The 23,039-nt window shown below is 50.4% G+C and overlaps 1 protein-coding gene across 2 annotated transcripts in view; it reads left to right on the top strand.

Moving 5' to 3' along the window:
* The window catches only part of POU2F3 (POU class 2 homeobox 3), an 86,152-nt gene continuing 64,611 nt past the window's right edge, over positions 1,499 to 23,039 (top strand). The window contains exons 1-2 of one of the 2 annotated variants that reach the window (XM_018059651.1): positions 1,499 to 1,661; positions 8,757 to 8,825. In XM_018059651.1, the coding sequence (XP_017915140.1) occupies positions 1,634 to 1,661; positions 8,757 to 8,825 (97 nt within the window). In that variant the 5' untranslated portion in view covers positions 1,499 to 1,633. The remainder of the gene's footprint in view (positions 1,662 to 8,756; positions 8,826 to 23,039) is intronic. The other variant, XM_018059652.1, reaches the window with a different exon arrangement.

Below are 23,039 nucleotides of genomic sequence, written 5' to 3'. Positions count from 1 at the left end.
GTCCCACAGAACTGGCCACAAGAGCTATTAGGAACATTGAAATGTTATGGTAATTTAATAACAGATCAGGTAACTTCTAACTTCAGAAAGGAGGTGGCATCTGAATTATGTACAGAGGGGATAGAGTGTAGAGCTTTCAAATAGGAACCCTGTTACTTACTGACTGGGTAACTTTGGGCAAGCTAAACCCTCTAAACCTCATTTTCCCCATCTGTAAAATCGAAATATAACAGTCCAATGTGTAGTTGTTATGAGGACTAAACAAGATCAAGTGACTTTAAAGTGCTGGTTAGCACACTGCCTGACAGACACTGAAAGCTCAGTAAATGCTGGATGTTATGACAGGGATTATGGGAGTGGATGGTGGGTGGATATACCAACTGGAAAAAATACTGCAAACAATGCATAGAGGCAGAAAAGTCCAAGATCTGTTCTGTAAGCAGCTTGATAGGGAGACCTGCCTGGAAAGTAAGGCGAGGGCTGCTTCTGCTGGGGGCACCCAGCTTCCTAGGCTTATAGGCAGGTCGTCTCTTGACTTGGCACCTCTTACTGGGACCTGAAGAGTGGAGCAGAAGAGTAGGGGAGCTCAGAGGATGAGTCTATGATGGGTGCTGGAGAGAGCATGGAGTGGGAGGCCAGAGACCTACCCCTGGCCAAGATCCTACCCCCAGCCAGGCTCCTTCCATCACTAGGTTATTGTGTTGCCTTTGGACAAGTCACTTCCCAGCTCTGTACACAAGGGAGGTGGCTGCTCCCACAGCCCCTGTCACTCAATAAATAACTTTCACATCATTCTCTCAAAGAACCTCACAGCAACCTGGAACCTGATAGAGCAGGCAAGAGACAGAATCTTCACCTAGAAAACGAGGTAATTAGCTGGGCCCCATCCAGGTCCCAGGAGGAGATGAGGATGCATGGGAACTTAGGTGAGCTTGGCCACCTGCTAAGTTCCTATCATTAGATGCAGTTAAGATTAGCACCTGTCCCATTTTATGGATGAGTAAACTGAGTTCAGGGAGGTGATGAGCCTCCTCTCCTGTTACACAGCCGGCAAGCGGCTGAGAGGTAGAATTCCAACTCTAGATTCTTTCCAGCACACTCTTGTGGCTTCTCCAGACACTCCTCGAAGAGCTGGGGCATCTATCCAGAGGAAAGCTGGGGTTCTTCAGTAGGGCGAGCCGGACCGGGAGCCTGGGTCGCCGCGGGCCGGGCGCGGTGGGGAGAGGCCGCCGGCCGGTCTGGGGCGGACAGGTGTTCCGCAGGGTCGGGACCCGCCCCGGCAGCACGGACTGCCCCCTCCGCCGGCCCCCGGCTCCCCGAATGCAAATCGCTGCTTTGCCTGGGCCCGGGGCCAGGCGCGGGGGCCCTGCCAGGGGGCGTGGCCCGCGGCCCCCGCCCGCCGCGCGGCGTGCTCACCTGGGGAGTGTGGCAATCCCGCCGCGCCGAGTGCTGCCCGGGCGGCCGCGAGCGAGCAGCGGAGCGCGCGACGGCGGCGGCGACGGCTCCGGCGGCGGCTCCCGCGGCGGTGGCGGCCGGGGGCGGGAGGCAGGAGACCCTGGCTTCCCCCGGGGCCAGGCTGGGGCAGACGCGAGGGGCCTGGGGGGGCGCTGGCTTTGGCCCCGCCTGGGGCAGGATGGTGAATCTGGAACCCATGCACCCAGGTGAGGGGCGGAGGGCGCGAGCTCTGACAGGTGTCCCTGCGTGCGGGAAGGGGCGAAGGACAGGGGCGCCGCTCTCGGGGGTGTTGCTCCCCTGCGGCCAGGTGAGGGCGGTGTGGACAGCGGGTCGCCCGGGGCGGGCGGGCGCCGGGAAGGTCTGGGGGACTTGGGGGAAGAATGCAGGTGGAGGCTGCAGCGTGGGGGTGGCAGGGCTTCTGAGGGCCCGCAGCACCCCAAGAGCCACAGCTATGTGGGACCTGGGCATGCTGGGCTGTCCTAGGCTCGGGGAAGTTGCCCTGTTCACGTACTGCAGAAGGGTGGCTCACTGGCTTAACCACGGGTGTGGACCTGGGAGTGCAGAAGTGAGGGAAGTACTTGTATCCACATGTTGGTGTTTGGTGTCCCCGGCATTTATATGAAGTGGAGACCAAATGGACATTTGTGCCGTCTAGGGGTGCCTAGGAGAAGCGGACAGAGCTGGGCATTTACAGAGGCACAACCGGGGCAGATGCTACGCCGCACGTATATTGATTAGGGCTTAGGGAAGTACCTCTGGTGAATATCAGAGGGGAGTCTACCTGTCCTCAGGTATGTTGGGAGAGGAGGTGGGGCAGACCCCATGGATGAAAGTGTGCCTGCTCCCCAGCTCTGTGGGTCTAGATGGTGTTACAGGCTGGTGCACAGCGGGGTTGGGGAGTCCATGTGCAGGGGCTGGGCTGGAGCTCTGTGGGACCTCACTGGAGGAGTAGCCTGCTCAGGGGCCTGTGGGAAGTCCTTCCATCTCTCTGTCTGAGAGGGGACATGAGAGATCCATCAGCAGTGGGTGCATGGCGGTGGAGACCCAGGGGTACCCAATTCCTTTGTTCTTTGTTCCATGTCCCATAGATTTAGATTCCAAGCTCTCCTCTCCCCAGGGGTGGGGAGAAATACTCTTCTGGGAGTCAGTTTTCCCTGCATGAAAGGTCTGTGAGCATGGAGTGAACCAGGGGCCTCTCCATTCACCCCACTGATCCCTCCTTCCCCATCCAGGGGAGGACAGGGGCTCCTAATACCAGAGGCTGGACTTGGTGTTGGAGTCGGCCTTCTGGAGATCTGAGGGCCTGAGCAGAGAAGGACTCCAGGTGAAGACAGCTGAGCCTGGTTTAGCCATTTCAAAACAGCGACTTGCCTCTCAAAGGGGGCAGCACCCAATGCATGGCCTTTATTAAGGACTTCAGGGCTGTTGGTGAAATTTTGTTACCTGCTCTTCTTTCTGGAGGAAGAATGGAGGAAGCAATTCTCAAGACCCAACCCAAGGAGCAGGGCAGGCTGGAGAGTTTTGTTGGCCCTTCCTGGAGCAGCTAGTCCTGAAATCAAGCAGCAGTGGATGCACGGGGGAGACCCCGGGACCCCGTTTTCCCCAGACATAGTCCTAATGAGGCTGAGAAAGCCAGCTGACAGTGAGGTGTTAACTCTGAGTGGATCCTTGGGTGCTAGGATGTGCCAGGAAGGGCTCAGTGAAGCAGAAGGAGCCATCCAACTGGGTATCATCCAATGTCTGGGGAAAGTCCATTTCCAGATCCTGTACAGAGCTGGACATGGCCAGGAGCCAATCCTGGGCTCTCGTTCCTCCACTTCCCACCAAGAAGGCCTCGGCACACATGGGGAGCAAGACCTCAGGAAGATCAGAGACTTCCTGGGGGTTTTCCACCTCGTTGTCTTCTGGAGGCTCCTTCTCTGGGGGAAGTGGGAGGAGGGGGGACCCTGCAACCCAGCAGGGAGGCTTCCTGAGGGTGAAGAGGATCTTGCCAAGATCTCTAGAGGGTGAGGCTGAGGTGAGAAGGCTGAGCCCTCCTTGCCTGGCCTGGGAGAAAGCTCCAGGCTGATGCTTATCAGAAGCCCAGCACCTCCCCCAGCCCTGTCCCCTGCAGGCAGACACGGAGGGGGTGATTAAGCTAAACCTGAGGGGCGCTGCCTCCTCAGGTGGGGTCTGCGTCTACCCGGTGTGGGCAACCTGAGTCATCTCTCTGCAACTGCTTGCTGCCTCTCCCCAGCCCACTTCTTCAGCCTGTCTCCCCTTGGGGCTGTGCAGCCTCTCTGTGAGGTTTCTTGGCCCCTCTGTGGTGTCCGGTTCCCCTTCGACAGCACCTCAAAGGGACCGCTCAGTTTGGGACTTTCTGTGAAGCCTCTCTGACTGGGTCTCCATTTGAGGGTTCCCTTTGCTGGGTCTTCTCAGTGGGCTTCTTACTCCAAGGTCATCTTTTTAGGGTCTTTCATTGAGGGCCTTGCTGCAGGGTCTCTGAGGGAGGGTCCGTCTATGGAGTGTCTCCTTGTGGGCCCCTCTCTAGGGTCTCTTGGTTCAGGATCCTCTTTGTGGAAATTTGGTCTCTCTCTCTCTTGTTTTAAAAATTATTTATATATTTATTTGGCGGAGTCGGATCTTAGTCGTGGCACTCAGGGTTTTTCATTGCAGAGCGTGAACTCTCTAGTTGTGATGTGCAGGCTTAGTTGCTCCACGGCATGTGGGATCTTAGTTCCCTGACCAGGGGTCGAACCCGTGCCTCCTGCATTGCAAGGTGGATTCTTTTATATATATAGAGAGAGAGACAGAGAGAGAGGAGTATAGACAATTAAAAATGTTTGATAGTTTCAGGTGGACAGCAGAGGTTCAGCCATACATACATGTATCCATTCCTCCCCTCCCATCCAGGCTGGCAAGACAGATTCTTAACCACTGGACCACCAGGAAAATCCTGAAATCTGGTCTCTTTTGAACCCTATTTTTCGCCTCCTAGTGATCCTGTGTCCTGTGGATACTTTATAAATAGCACTTGCCCTTTGAATTCCCAGTCTGAGCCCTTGTGGATTCCTCCTCCACTGATTTGCTACAACAGTTTGGAGTGGGGTGTGGAGGAGGGGTGGGAGTACACAAAGTAGGGTGTGGGTTACCCTGAAGTCCCCCACTCAGCAGCTCCGCGAGCATGTCAGCCCCTGTGCCAGCCCATCTTTTCGCTCTGATAACCTGCGTGCCAGCCATGATCCAGGTCTGCCTGGGGCCTCAGCACTTTGTATTTTGTAGAGCGCCTCTCCTTCGACACAAACACCCGAGCATGCATGAGGTCACCAGACGCAGGGGCACCCCAGCCAAAGAGGGGCTCCTCCCTCCCAGGCCCCAAACAGGTGGAGGGGTAGACAAGAGTCAGACATAGGGCTTCCCTGGGGGTGCAGTTAAGAACCTGCCTGCCAGTGCAGCGGACAGGGATTTGATACCTGATCCACGAAGATCCCACATGCCTCAGGGCAACTAAACTCGTGCACTCCAACCACTGAATCCCACTCGCCTTAGAACCTGTGCTCCTCAACAAGAGAAGCCACCGCAACGAGAAGCCTGCACACCCGGCAACTAGAGAGCAGTACCCACTGTCCGAAACTAGAGAAATTTGATGTGCGGCAACAAAGACCAGTGTAGCCAGAAAAAAAAAAAAAAAAATCAAAAATCTCAGGCAGAAGAGACAGAGGAGACAGTGGGATTGAGCCTAAGGGGGACACTCAGTTAGTCCCAGGGCACCTCTTGTTCTGCCCCTTTCCTCACTGTGAGCTGTTCCCCATCAGGGTCGGGAAAGAAGATTCAAGTCTCACAGACTGATACCAGTTATGGCTCAGGACCCCAGGTTTGGAAGGTCTCATGAGAGAATGTGCATTTCTCTTGAAGTAAAGGCAAGAGTTGTCTCCTCCACAGAAGAGTTGGAAACATGGCTAGCTTAGAAGTAGGATGGGTGGGCCCCTTGAATTGCCTCTGGGAGAAGTGCCCCCAGCAGTGGGTGGGGGAAGAAGTCAAGAGGAGCTCCAGTCCCTTCCAAAGAGTTGAAGATGGACCGTAGGAGAGCAGGGAGCGGACCTTTTGCTTTCCCAGTGTTGCCTGAGTCCGGGAGGTCCAGGACACTGCGGGCACTCAGCCTGCAGCCTGGGGAAGTGCTGCCTCTTGGACTCTGCTCCTACAGGTTCACAAACACATCCTGGTTCACCAGTGTGTCAGGAGGGGCTGCTCCTGGGTCATGCCAAGGCATCAGGAGGGCAAGGCCAGCAGCCAACACCTTGCCCCAGCTTCAGAGAATGACGGCGCCAGTGAGGCAGATGAGGGGCTGTCTGGTATCTGGGTTCTTACACAGAGCAGCTGAGCCTCCCCAGGGAAGGGAGTGATGGCAAGGAGCCTACTCAGTGCCAACTGAGATAAGAACAGCAGAGAAGCCTGGCCCCACCCCACACCTCCCCCACTCACCTCCGGCAAGTGTTGTCCGACAGGCAAAGGGTTACGGCCTCTCGGGGAGTTTCGGTGTTGGCCCATTTTTAGGCTGAGACCCAAGAGCTCATTCCACCCATCAGCCTCAACCTCCTACCTGACAGGAACAGGTTCTCAGGATCTTAGCATCCTACGGCACTGAAGAGCTTTTACAGATCATCTCAGCCTGCCCCTCCGTGCAGACCCACAGCTCTGTCTGATCCCCAAGTATCACAGTGTTGCTCCCATGATGGGTACGTTGAACAAGGAGATGTCCTGGTAGAGTGTGGAGCCTTTGACTCCTTCAAAAGTTTTTTTCCGATATGATTAGGACTACCTTTTATGCTAATTTAAAAGTTCAGAGAGATGGCTTTTAGATAGATTTAAAGATGGTGCAAGGAATGGGTTTTGGAGAAGAGTCTGTGTTATAGGCATAAAATTACGCTTGAGCTAAAAAATTACCCTTCTCAAACGTCAGAAGTTTGAAATAAGTTGATTCAGAATACTTGGTTATCATCCCAGCCTTACTACTACTTAAACTCTTCCTGTCCCCATGAGCATTTTTCTAATGAAGTCAGAATTTGGAGAATGCAGATGCCTTCCCAGGTAAAGGACAAATTACAATAGTGCTGAGACAAAACCAAAGCTGTTTATTGTAATGGGAGAAGGGGACCCCCATTGAAGCCTAAGCATCTGGTTAGTTCATTCATTTATCATATGCTTTCTTTGTGCCAAGTGCTGTGCCAGGCTGTTTTCATTCAATATCTTACTTGCTCATCACAATAATTCTGGGAAGTACCATTCTTTTCTTTTTTAGCTGAGAAAACAGGTTCACATGTGTGGCCAGGGTTCCCCCTGCTAGTTAGGATGACACTGGGATTAAATCCAGGTCTGTCTGTCTGCTGTCAAAATCTGTGCTCTGAATTCCCAGGACTGCTGAAGCAGGTTTAAAAGCCCAATGAGGGTGAGAACTCACAACCCCCCCGCCCCACCCATCACTCTCTGGCTTTTTCTCAGCACTGTTGAGAATCCCTATGGAGGAGTGTGACTGAGCCTGTCTGTGGTAGGCAATGCCCAGCTCAAGGGTGGGACTTCATTGGTGGGACAAAGCAAAGCCTGTTTTCCCACTGGAGCAGAAAGTGAGGACTAGCAGAAGTCCTTTGCAGGTATGTCCAGGTGGCCCACCCTGTTATGCTGATGCATGACAGACTGTACGGAAAGTTTCAAACTGCAGCAGGAAGGACTTTGGTTAGGCTCACGAAATGCTTTCTCAAGTGTCATGCGCTGAGAGGGGTGGCAGGTGTGGTTGCAGGGTTTCCCCTAGACGTCTGTAACCACACAGGACAGTGTGGATGTCTGAGGCAGGCTATACGGAGCTCCACGTATTTATCTAGGAGTGGTCACTTAGGCTGATCTCAAAAATACTCCTCAAACTACAGCAGCTCCTAAGGTTGCTTACCCCCTCCCCTGCTGCTGGAGTGTTCCAAGGTCTGGAGAGCCTTGGGACTCCCCATCTCTGTCTTGCCTCTTGTGACAGTCACCTCTTCTGCATTGCAGTCACTGCTACCCCTGGGACCACAATTTAAATCTCTGCCAGAGCCACACACGTCATTGCCATAAACTAAATAAATAAATGAGTTTCTTCCCACTTTTCCCCCGGGGGGAGGTCCACCCTTCTCCCTCATCCTGATCCTCTCCAGACCTCAGGCATCCAGACTGCCAACTGCCTGATTACCTGATGCAAATGAAGATGGCCTGCTTACCCGACATTGGCTGGGGAGCTGGATATGCAAATTGGCTCACCCAGACTTTATCAGATTTGAAAGAGTTAAAATGCTGCCCCAGAGAAGAGGGTGGGGGTAAGGTGGGTGGGTGAGTGTGTAGGGAGTCAACCCAATTTGAATAAAATATTCTTCTGTCTTTAAGGGCTTCAGTATTTGAGTGGTTTAATAAAGAGAGGAGTCTAGAGAAAAAGAGTTAGTTCAAAGTTACATCTTTCCTTCTCTCTGCGCACCCTGGAGGAGACTTAGGGGCCTCTTAGGTAGTGGCAGCTGTCTGTTGTGGATAAATGTGTAATTTATTGAAATGAAGCAGGGCAGACAGGCCAGATCAGCAGCACCTGGGGACTGAGACAGGGGGCCTTGTGTAGGTCTTCTCGCTGCAGGGCACTGACCCACTCACCACCCCTCTCTTACTAAGAACTGAAAATGTTGAAGGAGTAGGAGAGAAGGTAAGGATCCCCAAAGAGGGCCACACAGATACTAGGGTTTGATCCCTAGACAGTGGGCTGACCTCTGAGAATCAGACAGAGAACAGAGGCAGGACTGGGAGAGAAAGAGGAGCAGGGCAGGCCTTGGTTCAAGTGTACTCTTACCTCCCAGGTTAGAGTTATTATGGTGGGGGCGGGGGGCAGGATGGGAGATGGATTTCTTATGCTACTTTAAAAATTACTTACATTCTCCAGATCCCAAATGAAATGAGGATGAAGAATGGGAGGCATTCTCCCCCATGCTCCACCCACCCTCTGTTGTACCCTTCCCCTTGTTTAAATTTTTACCAGCTGAGCCTGGCGATGGAAAGTAGTGGCAATGAATGATACAAAGTGGGAGAGACCCTATAGTGGCCCGGAAAAGGGGGGAAAGGAGGCTAGCCTGAGAGAAGAGTATATGTGCCCCCAAGCTTATGAATATTCTAATAGTTGTATGTTCAGGAATCAGGAATTTGAAAGTCTGATGATTGTTATAATTACACATTCATCTTCACTGTTTAGTTACAGCTGCATATGTCAGAGCGAGAAAAACTGTGACCTGTTATTAAAGTCAGTTGTGTTTTCCCTGCAGATATAAAGATGAGTGGGGACGTAGCAGATTCTACAGATGCTCAAAGTGCTCTCAGCCAGGTGGAGACAGGTAAGGGTCTTCTGGGGACAGAAACAGAAAAGCAAGGGCGGGGGATACTGAAATTCATGGAATAATGAATCTCTTATTCATTTCATGTATCCTTTCTGGCTTGGTCTTTCAGCCAATCAGACCCAAAGGCTGAGTCAGGAAGTGAAGATGTTCCCTAGAGATGTGGGTATGACCCTGGAGCCTTTGAACAGTAGACATTGGTCTACAATAGAACGAAGTCTCTGGAACTAGGCTAGGAAAGGGCCTTAGATCCTTAGAAACAAACAAGTTGGGGAAGAGATTCACTTCTCCTTCTCCCCTGCCCCCCTTTTTTTGTGGCTGCACCATGCAGCATATGGGATTATTAGTCCCCGTACCAGGGATTGAACCCACACTCTCTGCTGTGGAAGCTTGCTATCAAACCACTGGACCCCCAGGAAAGTTCTGAGATTCACTTCTTCATTTGCCATTCCAAGACCCCTAGAAACAGCAGGCTGTGTTCCCAGCTGCTACTGGCTGACGGAAGGCAGAACCTGTCTTTGGTAAATGGGAACTAAGGCCTTTTAACCCCAGATTTCTCAATAATCCTACTCAAGGATCTAACCAAAGAGGCCCATGTACAAGTGTTCGTCTTCCAAATTACATGCATGTGGGTGGTAAATAGACCCAGAAAGGAAGGCTTAGTGCCTGGAGATGATTTTGCTTTGTGAATAAGAGAAAGAGAACAGAAAAGAATTGAGAAGAAAGTTTCATAGCTCCCTGCTTTTAACTCTGTCATCCTTACTTTGAAAGCTCCATATAATTAAAAAGAACTTAAAGAAAGATGAGTATAAATTGTAACACCACCAAATAATTTTAATAGCATCCCAACAAGACCTCAATTAGTCTTTCATCTAGATCATTAGAGGTGTAAAAATGAGAAGTGGAAGAGAATCGATGTCCCCCAGAGCTAAAATCTTTTCCTAAGTCTTCAGGTGCAGTCTCATTCCATTCTTTTTTTTTTTCTTTAGTATTTATTTATTTGGCTTCACTGGATCTTAGTTGTGGTACATAGGATCCCATGGGTTCTGTAGGGTAGGCGGGCTGGCTTAGTTGCCTTGTGGCATGTGGGATCTTAGTTCCCAGACCAGAGATGGAACCCACATCCCCTGCATTAGAAGGTAGATTCCTAACTACTAGACCACCAGGGAAGTCCCAGTCTAGTTCCATTCTTAAAGCTAAAAGGCTCCGGATCAGTGACAAGAAAACTAGGGGTCTTGTGGAAGCATCGGTAGGATATATTTACCATAAACTTTCCTGCCCGCCCCCCTCCCCAGTTTAGTATTGATACTGTGTCTGCACAGGTGGTGGCGCAGGTTTTATATTTTGTTTTGTGTCTGGGGACAGTTAAGTCAGGAGAGGGTGGGCCAATTGCAAACATTTGCCAATTGATTTATTAGCTGAGAATGTGTTACTATAGGGTCTATGGAGTGGGGCATCTGTTCTTCCCAGTTGTGAAGAAAATTGCCTTTTATCTCCAGAACTCAAGCAAGGCTTTCAAATCAGTTCTCCTGAGGAGTATCAGGCCTATCTCTGTTCTGAACTCTTCCCTAGAAAAAGGAGAGTCCAGAAGCCTTGTTTCAGGGAAGCTGGGTCACCCTTCCCCTGTAGCAGGCTGGCTGGAGCCAACTCTGTTCATCCAGGCCAAGTATATTGTCCCAGGTATGTGAGGACACAGTTAAGAGAGTGTCCATATGGGTGAAGAGTGCACTTAGCAGGCTAGCTCTGGTGCTCTGTTATTAGTTATGGGATCAAGTCAAGGTGCCTATGTCGGGAGTGAGAAGGACCTATAATAAAACCCTGAAAAGTGAGCCAGGAGATGGAGGGAGTTCAGATCCTGAGTAGGGATTGGTTGTTTAGTTGCTCAGTCGTGTCCGACTCTTTGCGATCCCATGGACTGTAGCCCGCCAGGCTTCTCTGTCCACGGGATTTCCCAGGCAAGAATACTGGAGTGGGTTGCCATTTCCTTTTCCAGGGGATCTTCCCAACCCAGAGATCAAACCCAAGTCTCCTGCATGGAAGGTAAATTCTTTACTGCTGAGCCACCAGGGAAGTAAAGAATCCACCTGCCAGTGAAGGAGCTACAGTTCAATTGATTCCTGGTCAGGAAGATCCCCTGAGAAGGGAATGGCTACACACTCCAATATTCTTGCCAGGATAATTCCATGGACAGAAGAGCCTGGCGGGCTACAGCCCATAGTGTCCCAAAGAGTCAGACATGACTGAGTGGGGTCAGGAAGGTTTATTTTTTACAGGCCATCTCTACAGTTCTGGCCTCCTGTCTGGGAGTGTAGGAGCTCGCACAGACTAGGTTGTAGGTCCAAGAATCTGAACATAAACTGGATCTTTCAAATACAACTGTCATCCCAGAGACTGTCAGTTCAAAATGTGACCTTAGACCACTTTGCTTCCCCAAGAGGCAGAAACAGATGACCTTTGAAGAGTATGGATTTGGAATCAAACAGATGTAGGGTAAAGAAAACAGCTTTGCTGCTTACTGGCTGTGTGATCTGATAAGTTAATTTAATTTCATCTTTTTCTCTTTTTTTAAATTTAATTTTGTCTATTGATTTGGCTGCACTTAGTTGATTAGCTAATTTTTGATTAGTTGCAGCATGTGGGATCTAGTTCCCTAACAAGGGATTGAACCCAGGCCCCCTGCGTTGGGAACATGGAGTTTTAGCCACTGGACCATCAGGGAAGTCCCAGTTCATCCCTTTTAAAGGGGACAATTAATGCCCATCCTTAGAGAGTAGGTTGAGAGCTGGGATGTTTAAAGCCATTAGCACAGTTATGACACCTGTGGCCATCATTTCCTTGGATGGCATCATTAAGGTTTTGTGATTCTGGGGTCTTCCCTGGTAGTCAGTGGTTGGGACTCTGCAAGAAGCATGGGTTCAATTTTTGGTGGGGGAACTAAGATCCCACATGCCATGAGCCTGGGCAAAGAAAAAAAAAAGATGCAATGTACATAACGAACCTTTCTGCTAGGTGTTTTGGGGCTGCAGGTAGCTAGAGTGCCGTCACCCCTTCACTCAGACCTCGAGGGTCAACCCTAGATATTGATTTTGCTCCTTTCTTCCACCACTCAGGGAAGAATTCTGTATGGGTCCTACACTCCAAGGAGACCCTTTAGTCCATGTTGTCTGGAACACCTGTACCCCCAGATCCTTCACTTTTAGGGGCTCAGCTTGGTAGCTGGTAGCATCCATACTTGGGTGATTGTCAAATTACTGCATGTTTTTAAGGGCAAGAAAAAAAGAGGTAGCTAATTAAAGTAACCAAACTTCCTGGAAAGTCGTTCTGACTCATTTTTTATGAAGGAAAGCTCATGGTGAGTCACAGTGGTTACCAACCTGGTTTAATGGCTTCCTTTGGATTTTTGAAAGGCGGATTACCCTTCCAGGCAGTGCATGAATTAAGGGGTAGTTTGTCTCTGGGTTTTAAAGGAACTATAAACAAGGGTGACCTAGAAAGCCCCAGCTCCCAGAGAACACCCTCGGTGTTGTGTGAAATCCCCGAGGGGCACACGGTGGGAGCTGAGAAAGGGAAGTGAATTTCCCATTCACACTGGCCAGACTGACAAAGGAGAGCGTTCTCGGGTCCAGACACAGACCTCCCTGGCTGGTAGAGACCTGGCAAGGCCACTCATCCTTCCCTTTCCTGCCGTCTGGGCAGACAGAGGTAAATTCAGAGTCTTAGTGACAGCATGAAGGATCAGAGAAAGCTCCCGATCCCCTGTCCAGTGCTGCTTCCACGCTGCCCAGAAGACTGGAATCGAGCTGTTTCTATTGTTGCTGTTTCGTTGCTCAGTCATGTCTGACTCTTTGTGACCCTATGGGCTATAGCCCACTAGTCTCCTCTGTCCAGGGGATTTTCCCAGGCAAGAAATACTGGAGTGGGTTGCTGTTGCCTTCTCCAAAGCTCTTTCTAGACTTCTAAACTTTTCTGAATCCCTCCTTTGAATCCCTGTTTTAACTTTTCCTTTGTTCTTAAGCTGACATCATATACATTTTTTTTTTTTTCTGTTCTCACTTGAGTGGTTGATAAGAAAATGAGCTTATCCACACTTCAAAAGCCCCCGGCTCTGTAACTGACCAGCCCCAAGCACCCACGCAGCTGACCCTATGACTTTTGACCACACTGGTCATGATGTAGCTTCCAACACAGGGGAGGACAGATGGGGTGGTCTTGGGAAGAGGAAGATAAAAGCCAGTCACATCCATGGAGCTTCCTTCCCATACCCAGGCCCATGGAGCCAGCTGTAACTACATCACCTCATTTCATTCTTACAATCCACGTTTTTATCAGTGAGGAAATTGTGACTCAGAATGAGAAACTAACTAGCCCAGGATCACACAGTTTCTAACCAGGAATCAAACTCGGGCCTGCCTGACTCAGGCTATTAACTCCCTGCAGATTACTGGGCAAGTGTTCCCTACCTGGATGTTGATTTTCCACCCCATTAAAGAGGATTTGGGGGCTTCTCAGTGTAAAGAATCAGGAGACAGGTGAGGAGAGTTGTTGATCCTTGGGATGGGAAGATCCCCTGGAGTAGGAAAAGACAACTCACTGCAGTATTCTTGCCTAGGAAATTCCATGGACAGCGGAGCCTAGCAGGGTACAGTCCACGGGGTTGCAAAAAGTCAGACATGACTGAGCGGCTAAATAACAACAACAAAGGAGGGTTTGGGGCTGGATAATCTTTAAGGGCTGGATTTTTAAAGATGTGTACGCAGCTCTGCTTTTCAAAACTCTCATTCATCGGTTCGCACACCCACGTGGGGTGTTTGTGTGTGGGCCTCCTCAGGCGCGACCTGCCTGTCCACCCCATCACCTGCCTCAGCCCCTACATCCACTCTCGGCCCACTCTCCTCCGACTCCTCCAGCTGCCTTGCTGAGTTCAGGCTCCGATCTCTCCTCTGACCTCGCTGGCAGGTCCCCTTGTGTCAGAACCTGGGTTCAGAAAGATGAAGAAACAGTCCCTGTCTTCAAGGAGCTTTTCTCCAGGACGTCACGGTGGAGTGGATAACAGGGCCAACTTGTGTCTGTCAAGAGTGCTTTTGAACAAAGCATTTGGCCTTTACAACAGTTCTATGCAGCTAGATGGCACCGTCCCACTTTGCCGATGGGGAAATTGAGGCTGGTTAGCAAATTTCCCCAAGATTCTGAATCTAGCAAGTGACATAATTAAACCTGGATCTTTCTAGTGACCTTTTTTTTAAAAAAATAATTTTATTTACTTAGTTATTTTTGACTGTGCTGGGTCTTCGTTGCTGCAAGGCTTTTCCCTGGCTGTGGAGAGCGGGAACCACGCTCTGGTTGTGACATGTGGCCTTCTCATCGCGGTGGCTCTCCTTGATGCAGAGCGCAGGCTCTAGGGTGTGCGGACTTCAGCAGTAGCCGCTCGTGGGCTCCTTGCTTGCGGCCCTCTTTCTAGTGTCTTTTCACCTAAAGAAGGTGGTGGGAAGACTGGAGACCTTCACGGGGAACAAGAAACAGATGACACAAGACAGAGGCAGCATCAGAGATGGCAGGTGGCTCCAGCCAAAAGGGCCAGAGGGGAGCCAAGCCCGGGCCGGGCCGGGGGTTGGGGGGCGGGGAGCAGTCTCTTCCAAAGAGGCGGAAGCCTTGTCTGCTGCCAAAAGGCGCTTGCTGGGAAAGAGAGAGAAAGAGCTGGAGCCCATTCCCTCCCTTTGGTGAAGTGTGGAGGCTGAGAATCTGGCCTCAGAGAAAAGCATCTCCTCTCTTCTCTCATCCAGCCTCACCAACGTACCGGCCCCGGCTACTCGCGGTCTGCAGGCTCAGCTGCCATCCGTGGGGTGAGGGGATTGCAGGCCCAGACGACAGTGGAGCAAATGCCTCAGCACTCTGTCCTGCTCAGAGATCCGGAAAGGAAGGACCCTGTGAGGGGAGCCCACGGGGAGGAGCAGGGGAACAGGAAGTAAAGGGGGCAGGGGCTGGACTCCGTCAGTCATGCCTTCCTGTTGCCCTTCTCTGCTTCAGCCACTTATCTGTGCGGTAAAACTGCTCACTGTGTCTCATTCTCCAGAAGGACCAGCCAGGCAAGTTAGCTGTGTGGGGTCCCTTTGCAGAAAATCTCTCCTCACTTAAATATGGAAACTTTTTTTTTTTTAAACAATTAGTTTGTATTGGAGTATAGTTGCTTTACAATGTTGTGTTTGTTTCTGCTGTTCAGCAAAGTGAGTCAGCTATACACATACCTATATCCCATCTTTTTTGGATTTCTCTCCCATTTAGGTCACCACAGAGCACTGAGTAAAGTTCCCTGTGCTACACAGTAGGTTCTCATTCAGTTCAGTTCAGTTCAGTCGCTCAGTCGTGTCCGACTCTTTGCGACCCCATGGACTGCAGCACGCCAGGCTTCCCTGTCCAGCACCAACTCCCGGAGCTTGCTCAAACTCATGTCCATCGAGTCGGTGATGCCATCCAACCAGCTCATCCTCTGTCGACCCCTTCTCCTCCCGCCTTCAATCTTTCCCAACATCAGGGTCTTTATAGTGAGTCAGTTCTTCACATTAGGTGGCCAAATTATTGGCGTTTCAGCTTCAGCATCAGTCCTTCCAATGAATATTCAGGATTGATTTCCTTTAGGATAGACTGGTTGGATCTCCTTGCTGTCCAAGAGACTCTCAAGAGTCTTCTCAAACACCACAGTTCAAAAGCATCAATTCTTTTGCACTGAGCTTTCTTTATAGTCCAGCTCTCACATCCATATGTAACTACTCGAAAAACCATAGATTTGACTAGATGGATCTTTGCTGGCAAAGTAATGTCTCTGCTTTTTAGTATGCTGTCTAGGTTGATCATAGCTTTCCTTCAAAGGAGCAAGCGTCTTTTAATTTCATGGCTGCAGTCACCATCTGCAGTGATTTTGGAGCCCCCAAAAATAAAGTCACTGTTTCCATTGTTTCCCCATCTATTTGCCATGAAGTGATGGGATCAGATGCCATGATCTTAGTTTTCTGAATGTTGAGTTTTAAGCCAACTTTTTCACTTTCCTCTTTCACTTCCATCAAGAGGCTCTTTAGTTCCTCTTCACTTTCTGCCATAAGGGTGGTGTCATCTGCATATCTGAGGTTATTGATATTTCTCCTGGCTGGAAGAATTTTCCACAGTTTGTTGTGATCCACACAGTCAAAGGCTTTGACATAGTCAATAAAGCAGAAGTAGATGTTTTTCTGGAACTCTCTTGCTTTTTCGATGATCCAACAGATGTTGGCAATTTGATCTCTAGTTCCTCTGCCTTTTCTAAATCCAGTTTGAACATCTGGGATTTCCTGGTTCACGTACTGTTGAAGCCTGGCTTGGAGAATTTTGAGCATTACTTTGCTAGTGTGTGAGATGAGTGCAACTGTGCGGTAGTTTGAACATTCTTTGGCATTGCCTTTCTTTGGGATTGGAATGAAAATGGACCTTTTCTAGTCCTGTGGCCACTGCTGGCTCTCATTAGTTATGTTAAATCTGACATCTGCATGGTTTTAAGAAGCAATGGACACAGTTATATAGGGGAGCCTGGAGAGGTTAGTGATTCTCATAAAGGCCCAAAGAAAGAATGAGGAACCTGATTCAGGATAAAAAACTCCATTTCAATTTGTTTATTCCTGGGACCTCACTGTCTCCACCCCACTGCGTCCCCAAGAAAAAGTCTGAGGATAAAGAAACTACAGCTTATTGCAACCAAGAGATACACTTCCAGGCAGAAACAGGCAGAAGACTCTGGAGATGTGTATGGTTTTTAACCCAAATGTTTATGCAATAAAACTATTCTTTCAATGACACAGAGGACAGCTGGGGTCTAGGAAGTACCTGGGGTGAGGTGAGACTTGGGGGAAGGTGCACAAGAGTCTCCTCTTGATAGCTCTTCCTAATGAGGCATGAGGGTAAATACACACACACTCACATGCACATCTTTTATGAGTAAATGACAGAGTAGGTGTGAAAGCACTTTGCAAAGTGTCTGTCACCATACAAATATAATCCATCATTAGGTTGATAATTATCGGAAACATTCAGGAGACAAGATAAAGCTCTGCCACTTAGCAGTGTGGGACCAGTCTGCTGGTGCCCTAGACCTGAGTTTCCTTGTCACAGTATGGGGAGGAGAGGGCTGGCTGCAGGAATAAAGTGAAGGGAATGGGCCTGGTGGGCTCTAGGACTCAAGCCCAGACACTCTGGTCCTGTGCCTTAGTCTGAACCTACTCTGTCCCTTACCTCTCTGGAGGAGAAAAAGGAAGTCACAGCCCCTGCAGATGTCCAGGGGGAACTGACAAATTCTTGGGGAGGCCAGGATTCTGAGAGGGAATCTCAGTCATGCCTCACTCTTCCTTTGAAGACATTTCAAATCTGTCCCTGGAAAATGAAAGAATCTGTTGTTCTTAGAGCTGTTTTCCCATTTATCATCCATCCTTAAGAAAAGCTAACCCCACCATTTCTCTTGGCCACCTATCCTTACTGGATGCAATTCTCAGTGTCTGAAAGTCCTTATCTCTTGCCTACGACACGCTTGCTGCAGTAAAAGCCCCTTGCCTTTTGTTCTGGCCTTCCACAAGTGGCTTCTGTCTCACCATGTTGCCAGTTTCTGTGGCTGGGAGATTAGGAGGTACTCATTCACCATCCAGGCTTCCTACTGTGGCCATGTGTGCTGGAGACCTCAGGAGAGCAGCCTGTGGTGTCGGGAGGTATCTGCCTCCAGCACACAGAGAACCTCAGCAAATAAAACAGCTACTCCAGAAGCTCACACCTGTGCTGCACAGCTCACAGACACCTTCTCACAGTCTAGTCCCAAATCCAACCCTACAGGGCAGAACCATGCTGCTCAGATGATAGGTGGCTGGGCCAGTCCTGTCCCTCTTCCATTCTGGGGTCCCTTGAAGGATGTACCCCTCTCCCTGCCCAACTGCTCTCCCTGCCCAAGCAGCCCTGAAACGCTTGGACCTCCTTTTCTCTTCAATCTAAGAGGGAGTAAAGTGAGGTGGCCACGTGGGGGGCCGTCAGGACATTGTCTTTTATCATCCTGGTTTTATCAGTGGTCATTCCTTAGGGCACTGCTCCTTAAATAATGTGGGTTGCAAGACCAGTCATTTTATTTCTGGTCAGTCACAGACCAGTCTGCAGTCCCACCATCCGTAACTGGTAAGGAAGCTTATACCCACCATACACATTTAATAGGACCCAATCTGGTCTACACCACGTCCACAGAGATTGCTCACTAATCATGTGCTCTGGGTGCTGTAAGCATGTCTAAATTCTGACTCTCTGTGTTTGGATGCGTCTGGTCTCAGACCTCAATGAACAAGTCAGACCAGCCTGGTTGTGGGACCACATTTGGAGGTGCCCTGCCTTAGAGGATAAGGATGTGTCCAAGAATGCCCATTTCCTTTGGCCTCCCATGGGCAGTGGATATATTTTATGGGCTTCTGAGCATCCCTCCTGCTCCCACTGTGGGTGTCATGGGGGCAGTGATAGGGAGATCCAGCAGGAGAGGTAGGTCCAGGCAGTCCTTTGCTGTCAGGGGTGGAATGACACCACAGACACACAGACACACAGACACACACATACTCCTGAGCAGTGTCCAGAGGCTCAACTCAACACTGTAGCTTCTGGATTGGATCCCTGCATTAAGGCACCCAAACTGCAGCCTCACTTCTCAAGCTGTGAGTAGATTCTTTTGGTCTCTTGGGGCTACTTTGCTCCTCAAGAAACAATTAGGGCAGTGAACACCTGGTGTGCAAAAGTGCTCAGCAAGTGGGAAAGGAATTTGCAGAGAAATGAGCAGCCAAATTAGAGTTGTCTTAGGGCTTGAGGTCTTCCCTAGTGGCTCAGATGGTAAAGAATCTGCCTGCCAATGCAGGAGACCCAGGTTCCAGCCCTGCTTCGGGAAGATCCCCTGGAGGAGGGCATGGCAACGCACTCCAGTATTCTTGCCTGGAGAATCCCGTGGGCAGAGGAGCCTAGCGGGCTACAGTCCATGGGGTCACACAGAGTCGGACACGACTGAAGCAACTTAGCATGCACGACTTGGGGAGCAGCAGAGCCCTGGGAGACTCAGGGAGGGCAGGCCTTTGTGCCAAGCCAGGAACGTGGGAAACAGGGCTGCGGGCATCTCCCAAAAAAGCAGTAGTGCTGTTGACTCAAAAAATAATAGGTGTTAATTTGCATGGCATTTTACATATGCCCTGCTTTCCATCTCCTACCACTGGAGATGCATGGCCGAACCCCCCCGGGTCTGTCCTCTCCTGTCACCCCCTCTAGGAGCATTGCTGTGTCCTCCAGACTCCAGAACTTTCACCACCCAGCCCATCCTTAAATTAGGCCAACCTGGGGAAAAAAACAGCAGTGGGCCTCGCTTGGGTGTGCAGGGTCCAGATTTGCACTAGAGAAGCAGGCAGGTGGCCTGGTAGGTCTGGGACTCTTTGGGTACCTCGGTGAGGGGCGCCCCACTTGCCTGTGGTGGCTGCAGTGAGGCCTACTTGGTAGGCAGGGGGCTTGCCCACCCCACCTACTTGGACTGGGGAGAGGAACAAAAAAAACCTAAGCCGGGGAGCCCAGAGAGGTGTCACCCAAAGGAGAGGAAACCCAATGGTTGCCATGACGATGGGGACTGGTGCCTGATTTGCATAGGGCAATGATTTCCATACTGCAGGGTGGATTTCCATATTCCTGCCTCAAAGCCTGTTGGAGCCAGGAGGGGGAGAGGGGAGAGGGGAGAGGTTATTTGAAATTCAAATGAGGGTGATTAAGGTTTTCTTGAGGAGGGAAGCGCGGACAAAAGGGGTTAAGCCAGCTGGGAAGCGTCTGCTCAGGGCTCCAAGATATCAAAGGGAGGTGGCTGCTCTGGGCTGGCCTCTCCCACCCCTGTCTCCGTCCCCTCACCCCCTCACCACAGGCCCCTGGAGGCTGAGGGTGGTTGGCTGGGCGGGGTATTAGTGGCCTCGGCCTCCCAGGAGAAGGCTAGGTCTTTACCCCTCCTGTCCCAGACTCAGTTTACCTCCCAGGGACCTAAAAGATGCTTGGATTCTTAAAAACCACTGAGTGAGTTAATGAGTTCTAGTTCTGGGCTCAGGCCTACCACCCTCTGCTGACAACAGACTGGTCATCTCAGTTTTTATATCAGTGAAACTGGAGAAGCAGTCTGCACCTCCTTGTCCGGCTGAGGAGATGTGAGGAGACAGGCATTCTGGAGTCATCTCTGCCATGAACCTGTGCCAAAAAATCACCTCCGTCTCCAGGCCCTGGGTTTGTGCACTGGACGAAGGATCTGAACTTGAGGGTCTCTGAGATCACTTCCAGCTCCAAGAGGCTGAAGTCTGTGAGCACATGCGGATCCTATGTGCTCACCGGTTATTATTTGTAAGGTGTGAGTTGCTGCACCCCTAGTTCCTCTAATGTGTTAGGAACAGCAGCCCTGTCCCCCAGCTTACCAAGGTGCAGGCCATAAATGCAGTGACTTTGGAGCCAGAGTCTGTATTTGAATCCCAGCTTCTCTACTTACTAGTTATAGGACCTTGGGTTGGTTACTTAATGTCTCAGCTCAGTTTCCTAGACTGTAAAACAGGGATAATAGTAGAGACGGGTCCATAGGGTTCCAGTGAAGATTGAATAAGCCAACATCTGTAAAGCACTCAGAGTAGAGCCTGAGTGAAAGTTGCTCAGTCATGTCTGACTCTTTGCAACCCCATGGACTGTACAGTCCATGGAATTCTCTAGGCCAGAATGCTGGAGTGGGTAGCCTTTCCCTTCTCCAGGGGATCTTCCCAACCCAGGGATCGAACCCTGGTCTCCCACATTGCAAACAGTTCTTTACCAGCTGAGCCACAAGAGAAACCCAAGAATACTGGAGTGGGTAGCCTATCTCTTCTCCAGCAGATCTTCCTGACCCAGGAATTGAACTGGGGTCTCCTGCATTGCAGATGGATTCTTTACCACCTGAGCTAACAGGGAAGCCCCTAGAGCGAAGCCTGCCGTACAGTAATGCAATACAGGAATGCTATTTGCCAGTGTTAGTATCAGAAGGACAAACTGTCCACACGATGGGCAGTGACCCAGTCGAGGGACCCTCTGTTAGGAATATGGGCTGTCTCCTGAATGGACCTACCTGTGAATTCATTCACTCGTGGCCCACACACTGTCACAGCCACCTGTGCTTGGGAATGGGAAGCATGCGTCAACGAAGGGCCCTCAGACAAACTGACATAAGGCAATCCAGAAATGACTGGAAGGAGGGGGAAGAGCTAGTGCCAAGACCCCTCCTCCCCGCACCCGGTGCTTAGAGATTGGACAGATTTCAAGGAGACTAGAAGATGTTTATAGTTCTGAAAATCTAAAGGTCTTTTTTCCTTCTCAGGTTTCTGCAGCAATTCCATTATGTGTTATCATTTGGAGATAGATAATATAAAAACTGTGGTGTAGTCATTCTTGGCTGGTGGACAGATGTGGGCTTGAGTTTCTACTTGACAAATTACTAACCGGTAACCTTGGGCCAGGTTGATTAGCCTCTCTGAGCCTCAGTTTTCCTCATCTGTGAAATGGGATAATAAGAGCACCTACTCATAGGGTGATGATGAGGATTAAATGCTGTCTTGTATATAAAATGTTTAATACAAAGCTTGGCGCATAGTAAATGCTCAATAAATGCCAACTATTAATTAATCCCTGTTATTTGAAAACAGTGTTCTCTTGCCAAAATGTTTGAAAATTCTCTGGTCTAGTTCTATTCTTGTACTTTATGGGGAAAGAGACTGGGGTCAGAAAAAGGGGAATGACTTTCCCAAGGTCACAGCAGAGGATTGAGATCCCTGTTTCTTTAGAAGCCTTTCCCTACCCTAGAGGTAGTCCTCTGTCCTTCGTTTTTTTTATTGTTTCTTTGCACAAAGCCTCATCTCTCCCCATCACCTGTCCCTCAAAAGTGGCCGCTGCAACGCTTGGAACAGGGGCCCCAGAAGGGGAGGAAGAGGCATGGCACAGGGTGGGCACACGGGCATGGTGTCTGGTTGCAGAGGACATCAGCAGGCCTCGCTGTCTCTGAGCCTCAAGTTTCCTCACTGATGAAGCAGGAGTTCCGGAGTCCCTGGCCCTGTAGACCCCACAGGCAGGCGAGGCTCTCTTAAGGATGCGGAACGAAAGCGTACTGCCCAGAAAGGAGCAAACCCAGCTCAAGTTCCCAAGGCCCATGCTCGCCGGCCAGCCATGGGCCCTACCTCCAGAGCCGAGAGATCAGATTTCCATCCCTCCAGGCTGGGCTCCGTGACCCAGCCTCAGTTTCCTTATCTGTAAAACGAGTTGTGAGGCGGGAGTACATCTGTGGCAACTGAAGGAAGTGTGAGTTGTTCTACAAATGTGAGATAGCCTCTTCCATCTAAGCTTTCCCAGCGCACACATGCCCTTCTGAGCCACACAAGGGACATCTGTGTGCCTGTGTGAAGCCCAGGGCCCCACTGCGTCTATGCAGTGTCTCTTACCAACCTTAAACCTCTTCCCCTCTCAGGACTGGGGGAGGAGTAGTCTGGGGGTTGGTCTGAGGAGACCTTTAGGGAACCCCTCGACTGTGGTCAGAAGGCAAGTTCGAGCATCGGAGCTGGGGTTCTGTTCCTGCTTTGCCATGCGTTACCTGTGTGGCCTTTAGCTCATCACTCATCCTGTGTGGGACGCGGTTTCCTCACCTGTCAGTGGCGAGTGCAGCACCGGGAGTCTGTGTGATCCCGTTCAGCACAAGAAAGTGCTAACAGAAATATAGCAGCCAAGGTACTTCTCTGATCTGTGCCCAGACACTGGATTTCCTTAACAGAGTTTTTCCTTTCAAGTTGGATTTTTATTGTTTTTCCAGGGTCAAGGGATGATGAACGGAGACTGGGCTGGGGAACCTGGCCCTTTGACCCCATTCCAGGCCAGGGCCCGAGTCCCTAGTCTCTTTTTATTGGAACCTGACACGTCTGCCCGCATGCTCCTTCAGCTCCTCTGATCACGCTGCCCACTTTGGGCCTGAGTGTGTGGCCAGCAGAAAGTGGGGGCCCCAGGAGTCCCCTCTATAGCTCAGACTGAGAGGAAATGAGGATTCTATTTCCTAAAAAATTAGAAGACCTTGGGGAGGAGCCTTTCATGTATCAAATAATGACAACAAATTATAAAGGGAAGCCAGAGGAGGCTGGGCCCCCGTTTTAGCAAAGGTGGATGAGT

The sequence above is a fragment of the Capra hircus genome, chromosome 15 (genome assembly GCF_001704415.2).
Source record: "Capra hircus breed San Clemente chromosome 15, ASM170441v1, whole genome shotgun sequence".
Taxonomy (NCBI): Eukaryota; Metazoa; Chordata; class Mammalia; order Artiodactyla; family Bovidae; genus Capra; species Capra hircus.
Note: the sequence above shows the minus strand (reverse complement) of the source record. Positions and strands in the feature narration are given on the sequence as shown.